At 33.7% G+C, this 19,585-nt stretch overlaps 1 protein-coding gene across 1 annotated transcript in view; it reads right to left on the bottom strand.

Moving 5' to 3' along the window:
- Positions 1-1,598: 1,598 nt before the first annotated feature.
- Positions 1,599-19,585, bottom strand: part of DACH2 (dachshund family transcription factor 2) — a 902,406-nt gene continuing 884,419 nt past the window's right edge. The window contains exons 9-13 of the mRNA XM_028101436.2: positions 14,519-14,667; positions 14,246-14,393; positions 8,545-8,691; positions 5,939-6,004; positions 1,599-1,717 (exon numbers count right to left, since the gene is read on the bottom strand). Of these exons, the coding sequence (XP_027957237.2) occupies positions 1,599-1,717; positions 5,939-6,004; positions 8,545-8,691; positions 14,246-14,393; positions 14,519-14,667 (629 nt within the window). The remainder of the gene's footprint in view (positions 1,718-5,938; positions 6,005-8,544; positions 8,692-14,245; positions 14,394-14,518; positions 14,668-19,585) is intronic.

Raw genomic sequence — 19,585 nt, forward strand, 5'->3', positions numbered from 1 at the left:
ATTGATTGTTACATGGTTATTATAAATGCGAAAGAAGTTCCCTATGGCAAACAAATAAGACTTTATGCTAACGAGGGACTTTTCATCAGAGAAAGTTTTCCTTTTGCATTTTCCTCAAGCTTATCTGGGTTTGGGGAGGGATAGAGTGAATTTTAAGCTTAAAAATGTATAAGTACAGAGGATGGAGCATAAAGTAACTGGTTAAGCAGTTATAGAGTTGAGTTAAACAACCCTTCCTAGGTAAGAGTCAGAAAGATCTTTTGATTAATGAATTAGTTCTATAGACTTCCAAAATGCTGAATAACAGAGCAACCTATTTTGGATTATAAGTCTCACTATCTTGCTATCACTACAATTACAATTTCATCTATTTTGTAAGTGAGATGTAACTGGAATTGTATGTCTTAGATCTGCAGATGGGACTTTATGTTATCATCATTAGTGTGACAGCATTTCAGTCATTGCAAATATTCTGTTAACAATATAGTGGTAGGTGGTGCAAACCACCCCTTGACAACCAAGCCCTAAATCATCAAGTAATGTAAGCTCTTTACATCCTCCTTAGAAAGAACTAAAAGCATAATGTGTGCTATAATCTGACAGGTATTTCACAGAAAAAGGTATGATATGGTCTGGGAAGTACCATCAATCAAGATAAAAATCCTGTGAAGGATGAAGAAAATGAGAGAGAAATACTTCCTGGGGGAGAAAATAAAAAGACTCGGACCATCTAATGAATCTTACAGGGAAAAAATACTGCTGCTTTAGAGGAAGATGCTAAAATCTTCTCTGTAGGGTGTGTGCTACAGTCTTTTTTCACTCTGTGATGGCAGTTGCAGTAAAGTTTCTCTGAGTAGTAAAAGGCTCCTACTCTTAAAGGAAGCATTTAAGAGGAAAGAAGACCCACTTCCCACAATCTTTCTAATCTCTGACACACTATACACTTTAGAAAAGAACATTTCCACTTTACAATGGGAATATTAAAGTGCTTATGTATACCTTCCAGCATAGTATGAGACATAAAAGGGGAGGACAATTAATGATTGTTGAGGATAGGGCAGGAAGTAGTCTGTGATACCCCAAGAGAAAGATGTAGAGCACAATGTGGTAGGAATTAGTAGAAAAGCTTACAGAGAAATTCTACCTGCTCTCCTTTTAGTTTTTCTTGTTAAATCACATACCTGGCAAGTAATCATATACGATTAGTTTTTCCAGTCTCCTTATTTGCTCCCACCAGCACTTTCATTGCTATTCTACCAGATTCTGCAATAATAATTTTAGCCCAAGGGTAATTGTTTCCAATAAATATTGGCATGCCATCTGAAGCTCATTGGAGGAATGTTATTCTGGGTAACAAGTGAGCAGCAAAGATGGAATAAAAGGAAGTTTCAAAGGTCAAGGAAGGCTAGATATTGTTCAAATTGATTTTGAGAGAGTAGATGAGAATATACATATTCATATATATTTCATAGTATAAATATAGATTAAAATTTCTATACTATAAACACATATATTAAATTATGTTGTAAAATATAAGTGTGTTTTTTAGCATAGAAGTGTTAAAATTGTGTCTGTTACTTTTAGAGTCAAATGACACTTTAGTCACCTTCTTTTAATTCTTCAGGGGCATCTTCACCAAGTGCTGCATAGATGAGATCATGTTTTTTATATTTTAGAATGGCTAGTCTATATTCTCTGAATAAGCTTTCACATTTTTCTGAACAAAAATGGCTCAGAAGAGAAAAATTTTTAGTAGGTTTATCTTTTGCATCAAATTTTGGTTTACTTTTAACATGTAGGTTAGATTTAATATCTATTTCCAGAGTGTTAGTAGCAAAAGGAAAGAAAATTATTTAAGATTCCACCATATTTATGGAAAAATATATTCTAGTGTTAAATCATTTTGTGTCATGGTCAAACATGTAGACAAAAAAAAAGCAAATGTAAAAATTATTCGCACAGATTGACATTCTTCTTGCAAAAACAGTTTCTAATTTGTTTGTTTTTTAAATTTTGTTTTGTTTCGTTTTCCCCAAACAAATACAGTGGCAAGAACAGGAGCAATGTGTCACTGTGCCCTTGCAATTTATGATGTTATCTCCCTTGAATTTTTTTTTTATTTTATTTCATTCCTAGAAAGTCAGTTCATGAAGGCTGTTGTGTGTTTTCTAAAACTTAAGAGTTTGGGCTTGTTTTATCTGTTATTATTAATATGATGAGGTCAATTTTCAAAAATTTAAGAACATGCACTGTCAACTGTACCAGTAACCCCTAACAATGAAATATAGTCTTACAAGAGTTAACTAAGGTATAAACATGCAAAAGAAGTCTCCCTGTGATCATAAAATGATGTTATTTTCTGTTCAGCAGTTCATGTTACTGCTGTCGTGCTAATTAATTAAAGGAGCTGTTGCTCTAACGTGCAAATAGGGAATCTAAGATACTGAGAGGGTTTTTAGGTCTCCAAGTGAAGTTAAGTCAATCTGGGCGCGGGCAATCAAATGTAATGAAATCACTTGTCAATGCTAAGCTTGCAAAAACTGAAGTTTGACTAGGGAGTAAAAGGATTATAATTAGATTTCCGATAGGATAATAACTAAATGGCAGAACACAGTAAAGAGAAAATATTACTTTGTTAGCTAATGGTACTGCTGTTCAGTTTTAGTTTTTATCAGTGCACTTGTAGCTGTGCTAATTTAATTTGCTTTTATCAGCAGAAATGCACTACACAAATGGTACTTGAACGTCATTTGCAGAAATCATTGATCTGAAGGTGCACTTATGACACCCAGTATGTTTATTTTATGTGAAACAGAGATTGGATGATAAGATGGTTAATGTGCTGTCTTGCAGGTCCTCAACTGAGTTCTGTGAATCTAGGTGGGACAATATTATTGTATATGCTCCACCGAATCCTTCACCTCCATCAATAGTGGACAGAGCCATTAGAATGAATATGTATTCATTGTTTGATCACCTTAAAATATTCAGAGGAAGCTGCTATAATAGACCGCTAAAATAAGGGTTACAAAAGGTGGCTTATGCATACCTTGTCTGTCAAACAACATTCGAAGCATAAAAGACATGAAATAACTAAGGTCAAGAGATTTAGAATACATATAAGAATCTTAGTAGCATGTGATAATTATCATAAATCTGTATATGACTTTATTACTTTTAAAGGGGGCCAAGCAACATTCTTCCAAGTCCTCTTTAAAACTTTTAAGGAGATATCCCATTGGAACTGATTTAATTTCAAAAGCGAGAACACTGGGTGATTCATAGATTTCTATCCAGCAGAGCTATTGACAATAGGAAGAGAAAACGCTTCACTGATGCTGGAATTGTTTGCTGTGATAAAGATGAGTTTTGGAAATGGCACTGGATTGGCATGCTTGAATTGACCCTCATAAACAATGCTAGCAAATACTTTTCCAAGATAAAAAATGGGTAATTGAGGGAAATGGAAAGATGAAGTCAGTATCAAAATAAGTCCCAAAAGATAAAAGCTATAACACACAAGAACAAAAGTATTAGGAAGAATGAAAAAATAATGGCTAAGTTTGCATTTTATGTTTTCCAGGCATTATACATTTTCTGAAGTTCATAAATGCATATAAAAGTAATTTTTCAATACTGAACATCTTAAATAATAAGTAATATTACTGGGATTTTCAGGTAATTATTTGAATTGATTGATTTTGTGAACTATATGCAAAATAGTTCTGATAATATTTTCAGGCACTTATCCTATGGGCTAATAAAATTTTTTTGCTCAAAAAATAAACTTATTTTAGATATTAAATTGTGATTCTACTGTCATATTAACACAAAGGATTAACTCTAGTTTTCCATAAATTGATGATGGGAACTTTATCATTTATAGTGCTTAAATGCTATGCTAAGAGAGATGAGAATGTGTACTTTTCCATTTTCATTACATTTATCAAGATTATTTAACATAACCTAAAAGGCAGATATTCAATAAGTAATTATTAACACACCATACTTTACCATGTATTGAGACTAACAAATATTAGACAATTCGATCTGTAATTTGAAAAAAGTAGTAAAAGTTAATTCCCTTGCTTCAAAATAAATTCTGTCTTGATCCTTTTAAAAGTGTACTAATTCCCTCATGTTTAGCCAGCAAAAAATAGAACTTATTAAAAGTATGCTCAATGAAAATATATATTAAATGTGTCCTACCCTGATCACAAATTAATATGCAAAAGCTATTCTTTGCAGGTTTTGTTAAAATAAGGAAATTTAAACCAAATAGAAGGCTTTTGATTTATATCTAACCTCCCATGAATAAGATATCTGTTTTTTGTTGCATGGAAATTAAATAACTTTAAGACAGTAAAAAAGCTTGTATTTATTTCAGAGTTGGAAAAGATGTTACTGCTGCAACTTAAAGTCACCATATACATTAAACAAAGAGCAATGAATTGAAAGTATAAGATTAAAGGATAATAAAGATACAACCCACTGATGGTGCGTTTGCTTTAACCTCTCCAGTTCCAAAGCTGACCTTATATCCCATCAAAGGAGGGGCACAATCAAACTCAATGTTCCATAAAAGACTGGGTCTATATTTGTGTGCCACAAATTAAGAAGTCATCAAAAGCTTCAGGCTTATTCAACCCTACCTTGGCCCACTATGTGATAGCAAACTCAACTAGTGGTAGCCCACAACTAGTAGGACTTTCCTCATAAATTTAACTGTGGTGAATTGATTGGACAAACACTGAGTCTCGTCCATATTGACTTTGGTCACATTGACAAAGCTTTTAAATTGAGGGAAGAAAGCAGGCAAGCAAAAGAGGGATAAGAAATATCAAAAGCTTCACTGAATGAACTAAACATACATGCTTTCACACTTCGCAAAATTAACGCATTAATTAGGTCTACTCAACTGCAGCAGAAACAGGCATTATCAGAAGATCTATGAGCTCTGCATTCCTTGTTTTGTAAAAATGATGGACAAATCTACATGAATGAGGGTTTCTAAATTTTCTGAAACTGACACATAAATGGTGACACACTAAAGAACCCAAATGGATCTTTCAGTCACATCTACTTTTGTTGCCTTCATGCAGATCCAGTCATCACACAATGGAAAGGCATTGATCAGTTAATCCTCTAGCAAGCAAGATATCCACGATTGTCTTGCTTTCTGAATTTAGGAGATCATTTTCTCATGGAGTTACTTTTTCTTTTTTATTAGAGTGAGACATTTTTTCATATTAAACAAAAAAATAAAGGTAATCTGCATACAAAGGGCTAGAAAACTGCATTAGAATCAGACTAGAAAAACTCCAGTGGTTAAATTCAATTTCTCTTTTCAGGTTGTTTTGCACTCCAGTGAAATTCTATATTGATTTGTTTCATCTATTCTCTTACTACTAAGTATTTTTAAATATTTTAAAGGATCTAAGCATTTATGGGAATCCTGAGAATCATGAATAAGTTGTGGTCTTATTTCCATATTTATATGGTTTCTCAAGTTATCTAAATTTGGCATTGGAATTTAGAAGTTGATAAAAAGTATTGTCTAAAACTCATCAAACATATTGATAAGTTATGATTATTCTACCTGTGCCTTTTACAAACATTAGTGAGATTTTTAAAAGTATATTATTGAAAAACTTTGGAAAGGTAAATTATATTCACATTTATGCATTTTTAGAATATGTCTAACACATAAATAACATCCTTTTAACAGCTAAACATACAAGAAATTTGCCCACATTGTATATGTAAAATTATTAGTCCCTATGTATATAATCTCAAAAAACATTGAAGACTTCTGCCTCTGCCATAAAGTAAGAAGAATTAAACTTATTTCTTTTATTTATATAAAGAATATCAACATAGGAGCTCATGCCCACCCCATATCCGACAGTTATAGAGAGGCGTATGCTGTTTACTGTACCTTGCATAGCAGTACTCTCATGAGGAGTCCCATTGTTGTCTATTTCAATGTCTGGAATTCCAGTATCTGAAAGAAGTGACATTCAAGATTAAGGTACAATTCTGGGCACCTGGGTGGCTCAGTTGGTTAAGCGACTGCCATCAGCTCAGGTCATGATCCCGGAGTCCTGGGATCGGGCTCCCGGCTCAGCGGGGAGCCTGCTTCTCCCTCTGACCCTCTCCCCTCTCATGCTGTCTCTCTCTCTCTCTCTCTCTCTCTCTCTCAAATAAATAAATAAAATCTTTAAAAAAAAAGATTAAGGGGGCGCCTGGGTGGCTCAGTTGGTTAAGCGACTGCCTTCGGCTCAGGTCATGATCCTGGAGTCCCTGGATCGAGTCCCGCATCGGGCTCCCTGCTCGCCAGGGAGTCTGCTTCTCCCTCTGACCCTCCCCCCATCTCATGTGCTTTCTCTCTCATTCTCTCTCTCTCTCAAATAAATAAATAAAAATCTTTAAAAAAAATAAAAAAAGATTAAGGTACAATTCTATTTTTTTTCCTGATTCTACTTAAAATGAAACCAGTAATTTGGTCCTATAGATAACACAAGACCTTGGATGGAATTTTTGTTTTTGTATATCTGTTTTTAATGGTAAGGGGGAGGATTATAAACTATAGCTGAATTCTACAATTTGGCATAGAGTTTCAAGTATATAGTAAATACTTATTTACTTCATTCTCTAGATATAATTCTCAGGAAAATAATCCCCTCAGACTATCAGGTAACATGACCTGACTGTAAAATAAGAAAATGATCGATACAATTGCATAAATGGAAGTTCCCCATTGTTATGCTATAATTTTCATTGTAAATGTAAATGTAAAATGTAAATGTAAAATTTTCATTGTAAATTGTAAAATGTGATAGATGATGAGGTTATCTCTATGCTAAGCACACTGAACACCAAAGCACAAGTTATGGTTTGTGGTCTTTATGCAGTACTGGCTATAAGGACAAAAAGATACACAAATTGTTTTTGAAAAAAATTTGAGAAAAAAGAAGTAGTTAGGTTTTTATTTTCAATTTTAAATATGAGATGTGATTATCTAAAAGCTATCCATATCCATGAAGCACAGCTTTATATGAGCATTTCTGTATATACACGTTCACTTGGACACTCTTGGGTAATGTGATAATAGATGCCAATGTATCACCCAATGCCATCAAAGATTAAGATAAGAAAACGATTTGAATACAAGCTACCCATCATGCTGTAGAAACAGCTGTTTTTCCTTCATGATAGAAAAGCTAGACCTAGATGGGGTTCAATTATGGGCGGATTTTAAATATGTAAAAAAAAAGTCAAACCACTTCAGAATGACAAGTTCAGGGCCTCAAATAACAATAATGAGTGCACAGAACATATGTCCCATTGCTACTCGAGAAATGTTATTTTTAAAACCTTTAATAAGCAAGGATGCTGGCTCCCACTAAGATGTCCCATTGTGTAAAATGTTAATGTATAATTACTTACTCTTTTTTATTCTGTGTCTCAACGAGGCATGGTTAGCATGAGCTAATAATCTAGCATTGTATTTCTATTGATTGTGAGCACAATGATCCAAGACAGTCACAGTAAAAAGGGAACTGAACTTTTGGAAAGAAAGAATATGACTCACATTTATAAAAAATTTTCTACTCATTCTTAGTATAGGACACTGCAGCACCCTCTTAGTTTTATGTGTATGGGGTATGTGTACGTGTGTGTAAAATTCTTAGGCTTATACTTGCTATACACACATATTAATATACATATGTATATTTAACATGTCAGTTAAAAATATAAGCTGTCAATGTGCTATGAAAGAAGAACCTGAATATTCTATGAGGGAAATGATGTTGTGCGGTTTCATAATCGAAAATGTAATAAGAAAAATTTGGAATTAAGATATTTCATGACAGAAGCATCTCTTCTCATAGAATCTCCAGGAATGTACTTAGAACAAATTTTTTTTTCATCCAGGCCCTCCTTAAACCCTCAACACTGATGCAATCTACATTAAAGAAACCAGCATCCTATAACTCATTAAAATAGAGTACACCAATCATCAGCATATTTTAATATGAATGGACATAAATTACTTACATTTTAGGTGCAAGGAGTTATCAGTATTACTGCTGCTACTGCAAAAGTCAGCAGGATTTCCTGTTATTCCTAGGCTTTTTGTATCTCCCAGAAGAGGGATTATTTTGATACATTTAATTAATAACTAAAGCACTTGGCCTCAAATTGATTTTTTATTCTTGAACAGAGCTTGCCCCTCCCTTCCTTCTTTCTATCTTTCTTTCTTTCTTTCTTTCTTTCTTTCTTTCTTTCTTTCTTTCTTTCTTTCTTTCTTTCTTTCTTTCTTTCTTTCTTTCTTTTTTCTTTCTCTTTCTTTCTTTCTTTCTTTCTTTCTTTCTTTCTTTCTTTCTTTCTTTCTCTCTCTCTCTTTCTTTCTTTTTCTTTTCTTTCTTTCTATTTTTCTTTCTTTTTTTCTTTTTTTTCTTTCTTCTCCCTCTCTCTCTTTTTTAAAACGGGTTTTTTTCTTTGTGTACCTTGAGTGTGAAAGTCCAAATCTGACATTACCTTTCAACATCCTCAGGCCACTGTCACTAGTAGTGGCTTGCCTAAGTGCTTGTTCCACTTGTTCCCGGCGCTTTGATTCAAATTCCAAGGCTTCCTGCAATTTTCTCTTGGCTTTTTTCTCCTTCTTCAAACGCTTTTGCATGGTAGCTAAAACATGAAAAGGTAAATGGTTGGCAAAACTTCGGCCAACAGTTGCCAGTTTTGGTAGATTATAAACCATAGATACAGATACAAAGAGACACAAATCATATCATTAGCTTCTTTGGGTTCCAGTTCTCATTAGATTCAGAGTGTTCAATCATACAATTTGCTTCTTTTTGCTTTCACCTTTCCAGTGCATATGCTTTATTATAAACATACATTTGTATGGCAGTGGTAGTAGTGGTAGAAAATTATTTTCTACTTTAACTACATGCTTGTAATGATAGCATTAAATATTTGATAATTTCTTAGATAGACTTATTGGACACCTTCAATATATTGGTTCATAGCAGGGTTTTAAGTACACCAATCTTCATAGTCTTTCTGAATCAGTTTTTAAAAATTGAAATATTTTCATTGTGACAATAGAAAAACATTCAAGAAACAGGTAAAATTAAAAATTTTATGACATTTTAAACATGTTAAAAGTGTTTACATATAATTAAAATATTTTATTGAACTACTTATGATGCTAATTTAAGTTTCATTTGTATTTATTTCACAGTTCAAGGTCTTTCACATAAATGACCTTCAGCAACTTGAAAAGAATAATTTACCCAGGTAAATTTATGTTTATGTGAAACAAAAATTAAGAAGTCTGAGGTAATAACAAAATTGGAAAACTTGAAAAAAAGACACTGAGAAAATATGGTTTCTGTTACTTTTTAAAATATTTATTTATTTTGAGAGGGGAGAGGGGCAGAGTGAGAGAATCTTCAGGAAGACTCCCCACTAAGTGTGGAGACCCAGTGCAGGATCTATCTCACAACCCACAAGATCATGACCTGAGCCAAAACCAGGAATCTGATGCTTAGCTGACTGAGCCATCCAGGTACTCTTGGGTTCTGTCATTTTTTGATGAAAGATTATTAAATGAGGTTCAACATAAAAATATTTTACTATTTTAATTATACCTAATTATCACCATTCATATAAAGCATTTAACAAATTATTTAAATCAGAAATCTATATTATTCAAATTAATGTATAACTTAATGTCCTTAATAATACAAAATTTTGCTTCCTGTAAAATCATTGGCTCAAAAATATTCTATATGTTGATTCCCTTGAAATTTATGATTACATATATTACAAACAATGTCACAGTGAGGAGAGAAGCAAAAAAATGTCTACCTTTAGTTCAAAAAACTGACTTAAGTAGCCTGCATTGTTTCAATAAGGATCACTTATGTGCTAATTGCTACATTCTTTTTTTTTTTAAAGAAGGAAGGAAGGAAATAAAATCTTAAAAAAATGGTAGGTACCTGGTTGGCTCAGTTGGTAGAACATGTGACTCCTGATCTCAAGGTTGTAAGTTCAAGCCATACATTGGCGCCCTAATTGCTACATTCTTAAAGGGCCTTATGACTGCCTGTAAACCTCGCTGATAGTTACCATGAACTGAATGATAAGCACCAGAGAAATATTGTGAAAGCAGTTTTATGAGTAGTTATTTGAAGAAGACATTTATGATGTAATACTCCCTGCACATCCCTCTCCTTTGAGCACTAAGCATATAACCACCAGCTTCATACAGCAAAAAGTACAGCTCTTTCTGCCCATGGGTCCTGTCGCCATGCTACTTAAATAAACTTACTAAGTTGCACTGTAAAACATCTCAAGAATTCTCTTTTGACTGTCGTGCTCAACAATCCCACAGCATCAACATATTACTTTAAATTATATAAATAAATAACTATCATTTATTTAGGACCTACTATGTACTGAGCATTTTTTCTGGGACTATATCTAGTTACTTTTTTAATTGGAAAAAAAATAATAGGAATTCTAAATATACATATATATACAAAACTATGTTTTTTATATAATATTTACATATATATAATTACTATTCTTTCTATATACTTGGAGAGTTGTTACTTTTAACCATAACATCAATTTCCCCCTCTTTCTTTTTCTTTTTTTAAATTTTATTATGTTATATTAATCACCATACATTACATCATTAGTTTTTGATATAGTGCTCCATGATTCATTGTTTGCATATAACACCCAGTGCTCCATGCAGAACGTGCCCTCTTTAATACCCATCACCAGGCTAACCCATCCCTCCAACCGCCTCCCTTCTAGAAACCTCAGTTTATTTCTCAGAGTCCATAGTCTCTCATGGTTGGTGTCCCCCTCCGATTTTCCCCCTTCATTCTTCCCCTCCTGCTATCTTATTCCTTTGTTTTTTTTTTAAACATATAATATATTATTTGTTTCAGAGGTACAGGTCTGTGATTCAACAGTCTTACACAATTCACAGCACTCACCATAGCACATACCCTCCCCAGTGTCTATCACTCAGCCACCCCATCCCTCTCACCCCACACCACTCCAGCAACCCTCAGTTTGTTTCCTGAGATTAAGAATTCCTCATATCAGTGAGATCATATGATACATGTCTTTCTCTGACTGACTTATTTTGCTCAGCATAATACCCTCTTGCAAATGGCAAGATTTCATTCCTTCTGATGGCTGCATAATATTCCATTGTATATATATATACCACATCTTCTTTATCCATTCATCTGTCAATGGACATCTTGGCTATTTCCATAGTTTGGCTATTGTGCACATTGCTGCTATAAACATCGGGGTGCACATACCCCTTCGGGTCCCTACATTTGTATCTTTGTCCCCCCTCTTTCTTTTCAATCATATGACTTCAGATAGAGTTCACCCTTTGTCATAAAAAGTTAGTTATACTGGATATGAGATATTTAGGGAACTAGAAAGAATTTTAAGTGATTATCCAGTTCAACTATTGGAATAGATGAGGATACTGAGGTTTATAGAGATGAAGTACATAATTTTTTTCTAACTCAATGAGGTTAACAGAGTAGGTTCCTATAATTATGCTAGTCATTGTATATAAATGTTAAAAACAGTGCTTAGCACATTAGCCAGTAGTAGTAGTACTAGTAGTAGTGGCAGTAATGATAGTAGTAGTGATGATGGGATATGTTATGGTAGTAGCAGTGGTATTATTATTAGATCATAATATGCTACATTTATTAAATACAAATACTTCAGAATAAGTTTGATAGTAGATAAAATACTGCATCTACCATGTCTAGGCCATTTTTATTTTTATTTTTCTTAAAGATTTTATTTATTTATTTGAGAGCATGAGAGGGGTTGTGGAAAGCATGAGGGGGGGAGAGCATGATCCATAAGCAAGGGAGAGGGTAAAAGCTTGAGATGGGGGGAGGAGCAGCGGGAGAGGGAGAAAGAGGTTGAAGCAGGCTCTCCACTGAGCAGGGAGTCCAACTCTGGGCTCGATCCCAGGACCCCAGGATCACAACCTGAGCCAATGGCAGATGCTCAACCAACTGAGCCACCCAGGCTCCCTACCATGTCTAGTCCTCTTTAAAAGACAATTGATGTCATAATAATTATAAAGATAGACCTGAAGAGTCTATGAGAAGTTAATAAACAGAAACCGGTATGAGCACAAAACTTAGAAGCCATTTTTATTCTATGTAGTAGATATGTAGAAGTCAATCAGAATGTTATTATATTTAACATATGATTATTAGGTTCTTTAGTATAAAAATTATCTTACTAAAAATATGTTTTTATGACTGCTAATCATAATAATCTATTTTGTATAACAAATCCCAGAAATAAATGATTTTTTTCTAAACTTTAAAAGACAAATTAGCTTTTGCTTAATAGTATTTAATGACTTTGGCAAGATAAGGAGAGGTTTAATTCTTTAGTTTTTAAGATTTTATTTATTTGTTTATTTATGTAAACTCTACAACCAATGTATGGCTTGAACTTACAACCTTGAGATCAGGAGTCACATGTTCTACCAACTGAGCCAACCAGGTACCCCCCATTTTTTTAAGATTTTATTTTTGAGTGTTATACGAAAACAATGAATCATGGATCACTACATCAAAAACTAATGATGTATTGTATGGTGACTAACATAACACAATAAAATTAAATTAAATTTAAAAAAGATTTTATTTTTTAAACAGGTTTAATTATTTTTAAATGCAATGACTGAATTTATATTTTGAACCAGACTAACAGTGGTTCCCAGGCCTTAAGGAAAATATACAGTAAGTTTTCAATTACTTGCCAAAATTTTTGGAATATAATATACTACTCTGAAATAATGAAAAGTTAGTGGATTTCACTCAACTGGAATTATTCTTCCTTGTTTAAGGAGACATTATCTACCTTGTGGATTTTCTCTCCCTTTCTTTGCCTCTCCTTCCCACTCTTTTAATTATTTTATTGAATTTTTACTTAGTGACCCTTCCATAGAAAAGTAAGCAGAGAAGAGAAGAGGTTGAAATTCACAATCATCACTTTCCTTGCTGTTTAGTAATTTATGGTAAATGTAATGAAAAGGTGGAAATTATTAGCTGAAGTGAAGTTTTAAATTTTCTCTGGTGTTGATATGAACTAGTCTCTTTATCCATATCTGTACATAATCTCATGTCTCCCCATGGTTGGAAAGTTATTCTATTTGTGAACATTAATTCTCCATTCTCTCTCTTTTGTCTCCATCCTTACTTATGGAATCTTAGTTCAGTCCTCACCCCCACTGCCAAGAGCAAACTCATTTTACATAATTTCCTTGTTTTTAGTCTTACTCCAAGCCCTCTTTAATCTATTCCCAATACCAAAGTGGTCTAATTTAAATCAGACCAGATCATCCCCCTGCTTATCTTTGACTACTTCCCATCACCTATAAGACAAAATCCAAGCTAATCTTCTACATGGTTAAAAATGTCTTTTACAGTTTAGCTTTTACCCTCATCTTTCTCCATCCTCTCTCACAGTTCACTTCATAAAATTCAGAGCCACAGTAATAACAAACTTTATAGTTGTCAATGTATGAGGCTTCTTGCCTTCATATTTATGCTCACTGAAACCTCTATCTAGAATGTCCAAATCACTCAGATACTCTCATGCCCTTTCTTAGCCTACTGATCTTCAGATTCAAGTATTAGCATCAGAAACCTTTTCTCAATCATTCACTCCCCCACCAAGCTGAACTAACTACCCATTCTCTATATAACCATAAATACTGTGCATCATTGTTCTTTCCACTTTGTCTTGAAATTAACTGGTTGATTGTGCTAGCCCTCTAAAATGTAAATCTCTCCAGGACAGGGACTGAGTTTTATTTATCTTAAATCCCCAGAATCTAGCACTGATCTGGGCAAAGATTAAGCATTTCATCTACAAGAAATTATTAGATTGTTTATATCCAGGGTATTTTATAAAATTGTGAGAAAACTAAGAATATTCATATTTTCCAAATCTGCAAGTGGCCTGAAGTCCAGATCTATTTCATTATCTTTTATAAGAGAAATAGTATAAATATCTTACTATGTGGATTACACACAGTATTTGATTCTTAGCTTGTCATTTTTTCAGTAGTTCCAAGCTATCCCTGAGAATATTTCTACTACTATTGAGAATATCTACAACAAAATATTTATTCTGTAATTGAACTTGTTAAACTTACTTCTGCTTTGAAGCTCAACTGCAAGCTGTCTTTCAAGGTTTTCTCTAATTTCTCTCTCTCTATAGAGCTCCATTCGCAGTTCCTTTTTTTCTTGTTGAATCTGCTTCTCCTGGATGTGAGCATTATCCAAAGCCACTTTCAGTAGGCCCTGTCAAAGTACAGCAAATGACATGCAGTTCATCTTATCTGTTTTAGTTTCTCAAATCTGAAATAATTAATGTAGATGCTAATGTCTTGTATTACATTTATTTTGTTTATAGAAATATTGTTGACCTGAATGTTGGTCAACAGAGTCTCCACGGAGGACAGACTATCAGCAAAAATGAACGGTCCAGGGAATCCAGGAGGCAATGCCTGCCCAGGAGTCAGTTGGATCTTGTCCAAGGGTGACTTCATCATTGGAATTTGAAATGATACTTCTTCTGGAAAAAACAAAATTAATATCAGAATGTTCACAATTAACAGGTCAAAATTTTCACTGTGTTTGCTTTACCTCTAATAACATCTATAAATATTTTGTTTGTAAAACTAGATGATGGAACAGTCTTAATTGGAAGTTATAGTTATTCCCCAGCTGCTTCTAGTTTCTTAAAATAAATGTATCAGTAAATAATCAGTGAAAAATGAAACAACATTTATTGCTAAAGAGGCATGAGACTTGGAGAAATACATTTATGATATGTTTATGAATACCTATAAATTAGTCAGATCCCCTCCTTGTAAAGCATACACTGTTTGTTTTCCTTTTCAAATCTGTCATTTATCATCAATTATCTATCTCTCTATCATCTATCTATCATCTATCACCTCCATTCTTTAATAGCTTTATCAAAATATAATTCATACACAATAAAATTCACCTATTTTAAGTGTACATTTCAATGTTTTTTAGTAAATTTACAGAGTTGTGCAACCATCATCGCAAATCTATCTTAGAACATCTTGATCACCCTCAAATTACCCCTCATGCCCATTTACAGTTAGTGTCCTTCTCCCACCCTCCAGTCCGTGGTAATAACTAATCTACTTTCTGCCTCTATAGGACTACCTTTTCTGGATATTTTACACAGATAGATACAATATGTGGTCTTTTATGTCTGGCTTCTTTTACTTAGCATAATGTTTTTGACTTTCATCCATGTGGTAGCATGTATCAGTGGTTTCTTCTTTTTATTGCTGAAAAGTATTCCATTACATGGATACATTGCTTTTTGTTTAATTATTCACTAGCTGACAGGCATTTAGATTATTTCCAATGTTAAATTTTATTTTGAAGAATACTACTTATGAAAAAATATTACCTGTGGTGTAAAAACACAAGTTGTATCATTTCTGCCCTTTTATTTTTATATTATCTTCTCCCACATTCTCATTACTTTAACAAGATTCTCTCTTAGTTTCAGATAAAGAGACACCAATAGAATTTTTGTTTAATAAGATGCTTTAAACAGATATATCTAATTACAAAATAATCATCTCTTACACTGAGAAGCTAACTACTTGACTGTGTACTTGAATTCTGACTGGACATTTTTTATGTTAGATGTATGAACCAGACAGCAAATTATTCCCTGCAATTATAAACTGGGACGTTTTTGACATAGGTAAAAATAAACTGCTACAAAGAAATAATATTGGAAGGTAGCAAAACAAATCCTGGTATTCTTTTTTTTTTTAATTCATCTATTTATTTGAAAAAGAGAGAGAATGGAGGGAAGGGGCAAAGAAAGAGTGACAGAGAGAATCTCAAGCATACTCCCAACTAGCACAGAGCCCAACAGAGGGCTCAATCCCACGACCTTGAGATCATGACCATAGCTGAATCAAGAGTTGGATACTTAACTGAGGTACCCAGGCACCCCCAAAACCTGGTAATTTTTTTAGTTTAACTTTAATTAGCCAACATTTCATTAGTTTCAGATGTAGTGTTCAACAAATCATCAGTTGTGTATAACACCCAGTGCTCATCACATCACATGCCCTCCTTAGTGCCCATCACCGAGTTACCTTATCCTCCCACCCACCTCCCTTTAGCAATTCTCAATTTCTTTCCCATAATTAGGAGTCTCTCATGGTTTGTCTCCCTCTCTGGTTTCTTCCCATTCAGTTTTCCCTCCCTTCCCTTAAGGTCCTCTGCACTGTTTCTTATATTCCACATATGAGTGAAACTATATGATAATTGTCATTCTCTTATTGACTTTTTCACTTAGCATAATAACCTCCAGTTCCATCCATGTCGATGTAAATGGTAAGTATTCATCCTTTCTGATGGTTGAGTAACATTCCATTGTATATATGTACCACTTCTTTATCCATTCATTTGTTGAAGGGCATCTCAGCTCCTTCCACAGTTTGGCTATTGTGGACATTGCTGCTATGAATGTTGGGGTGCAGGTGCCCCTTCATCTTACTATATCTTTATCTTTCAAACCCTGGTATTCTTAAATGGCTTCAACAGCAGTGCGTGATGGGGTGAAGCATAGCACCTCAAACAAAATTACTCTATTCACTAGAGTCTCTTCATTTCGGTAACTGGGCACAAGCAAAGTTTGAAAATATGCATCTCCTTAGTCAAAAAACTTTTCAGTGACCCTATATATTGTGAGAGTCATTCAAGAAAAAAACAAAAAAACCTAGGCTTGAATCTGGACCTAACTAATTTTCACAAAAATTTAGCTATTGGTTCTGGTTCCAGTAGGGATAGGAATATGGATTTATCATATAGTTAGAGCTAATTTTTCAATTACAAGCAGCCTATACATGTAGTATGCAGAGTCTTGAATCACACAGATTTCATAGTCATGGTTTGCTCCATAGCAAATGGTATGCTCCATTTACTGAATGGGAAGCTTTGGCATAGAATTGTGAGAACTTTCTGTGAGATTTTTAATGGGACAGCATAAAATGTTTTTAATAAAGATCACCATTTTCAATTTCTTTTTTTTACAAATTCCAATTCTCCAAAATCTATATGGATAAAAAATGCTGAACAATTATTTTATAGAATGAAGAGTTTCATATTATTTGAATCCAAAATGTTATAAAAAGCATTGTTTGTCTTAAAGAATTCAATAAAATGTATAAATTAATCTGTTAATTTTCTTTTAGCACAAGAAGCTATAATGAACGTATTCTTAGGAATTGTTTTTTTCATAAAACTTTAAAAACAATTTTTGAGGGGCGCCTGGGTGGCTCAGTCATTAAGCGTCTGCCTTTGGCTCAGGTCATGATCCCAAGGTCCTGGGATTGAGCCCCGCATCGGGCTCCCTGTTCGGCGGGAAGCCTGCTTCTCCATCTCCCACTCCCCCTACTTGTGTTCCTGCTCTCACTATCTCTCTCTCTCTCTCTCTCTCTGTCAAATAAATAAATAAATAAAATCTTTAAAAAAATTTAAAAAAAATTTTGAGTATAAATGCATGATGCATGTGTTTTGTACAATTCCCTTGTAAAATTAACCCTAAACTTTTTCCTTCCTTCCCTCCTTCCTTCTTTCCTTCCTTCCTTCCTTCCTTTCTTCTTTGCCAGTGGTATTTTTGGAAGAGGTGAAGTATTCCAGTGGGAATGAACACATTATCAGAAATTCTATGATCTATTTTAATTACGAAGTTGGAACATTTGAAATATGTCATTAAAAAACTAAATTCTAAAAAAACCCCTAAATTCTAAAATATTTTAGGCATCATCTCTAATGCTTATAATGCACATTTCTTAACACCTAACCAAGCAATATTATGTCCTATTTATATTGTTTGAAGTCTGTATTTAGCTAGTATTTTGTTTTCTGCACATGACAAATGTATAGAATACTGATTTATTGATAATAAGTGGGGAGGTTTTACACCTTTGTATTGATGTTTATAAATCTTAAAGTATGAATTTATGTAGCCTGGAAGATCTATTTTTACAAAATGAACTGCTACAAAGTTAGAACATTGACATCCTGCTGATTCAGAGGTAATATAATGTTTCCCCTGAATAAACATTTTGTATCAGGGCAGAGTTCTTAAAATTAATGGATTATTTGTTATATATCACTCTATACACAAGTAATCTCACTGGTAAGAATCTGAGGGGTATTCTACAAACAAGGTACCCAAAACGAAAGCAATATTTTCGGTGTGCATAAAACAAAATTAAAACTACATTAAAATTCCCAGAAGTCTTCTATTTGGAGATGAAGTAAATGCCATTGAATGGGCTGAAAGGAACATTACTATTGACTATGAAGACAGGTTGCATGGTCTATGGTTTGTAATGTTGCTGGACAGTAGATTGAAGTTTCAAAATAGCATTACTCTTCTTTAAAGAGATGGACACAGTTGAATTAGGTGTTGCTTGCCGCAGTGAGGATCAAATGCAAAAAGAATCATATTTCATCGGACCTAGTCAACACCAGGAAAATAAATAGAAATATAAGAGGTATGCAGGCTATGATTCATTTTGATAATCTGGCCCAAGAGAGATACATAGAGACAGCACACAGATCTAAGCTTCTACCAAAAGACAAATAGTACACAGAGGGTGGGAACTGGGATGACAGTGTAGCAGAGGTCACATCGATTTTCAGCAGCAGTTTTCACACAGATGAGATAACCCTGGACTCTATTTGGCCCATTGTTCATATCCTATCTGTCCCACAAGCAATAAATTTCCTAGACCTAGAAAAGGGCAGTAAAGAAGAAGGATTCTACTTATGACTTCTTATGATTAAGTTTCTGTGCTAACCAAACATGCTTTTTCAGACCAAGGTCACATTGTATGTTAAGGTCCATAATAGCCAAAAGCTAGTCGAAGCATATTATATTTTGGTGTACATGAGTGAAAAGTGTCAAACCGTTTGTCATTTTTTTTCTGATTTAAATCACATGCTATGAAAAATGTATAATAAATGCATTAGAAATCTATTTCAATCTTGTAATAGGTCTTCACATCTGAATGACATCGACATTTTGCTCAGAGTTTAAAGACATTCACTGTTATGTAGGAATTTATTCAGGAGGCTTGAGAAATCCTAATTGGCAGTGAAATTAAATATGGACAAGTACTAGAACCATAGACTGTCGGTTAAATTCATCTCTTTGTAAACCAGGAAGAAAGGGTTTTGACTGAGCACTTTGATTTAAAAGGCTGGTGTTCAAAATGTGTATATTAAAATCTTTATCAACACACAAAATGCAATGGTATAAGCTAAAAGATAAAGATAGGACAAATGCTAAATCTAGCTGAGGATATGAGCAACCTCTTCATTTATTGTAGAGAAGTGGAGACTGCTTTTATTGAGCCTGTTTGTTAAACTTGCTATACTTGGTAAGTATAGTTGCTATACTTGGAAATCCATTT

This window comes from Eumetopias jubatus, unplaced genomic scaffold, assembly GCF_037043125.1.
Source record: "Eumetopias jubatus isolate StellerSeaLion01/CBP00866 unplaced genomic scaffold, mEumJub1_p1.0 scaffold_11, whole genome shotgun sequence".
In the NCBI taxonomy this organism is placed as follows: Eukaryota; Metazoa; Chordata; class Mammalia; order Carnivora; family Otariidae; genus Eumetopias; species Eumetopias jubatus.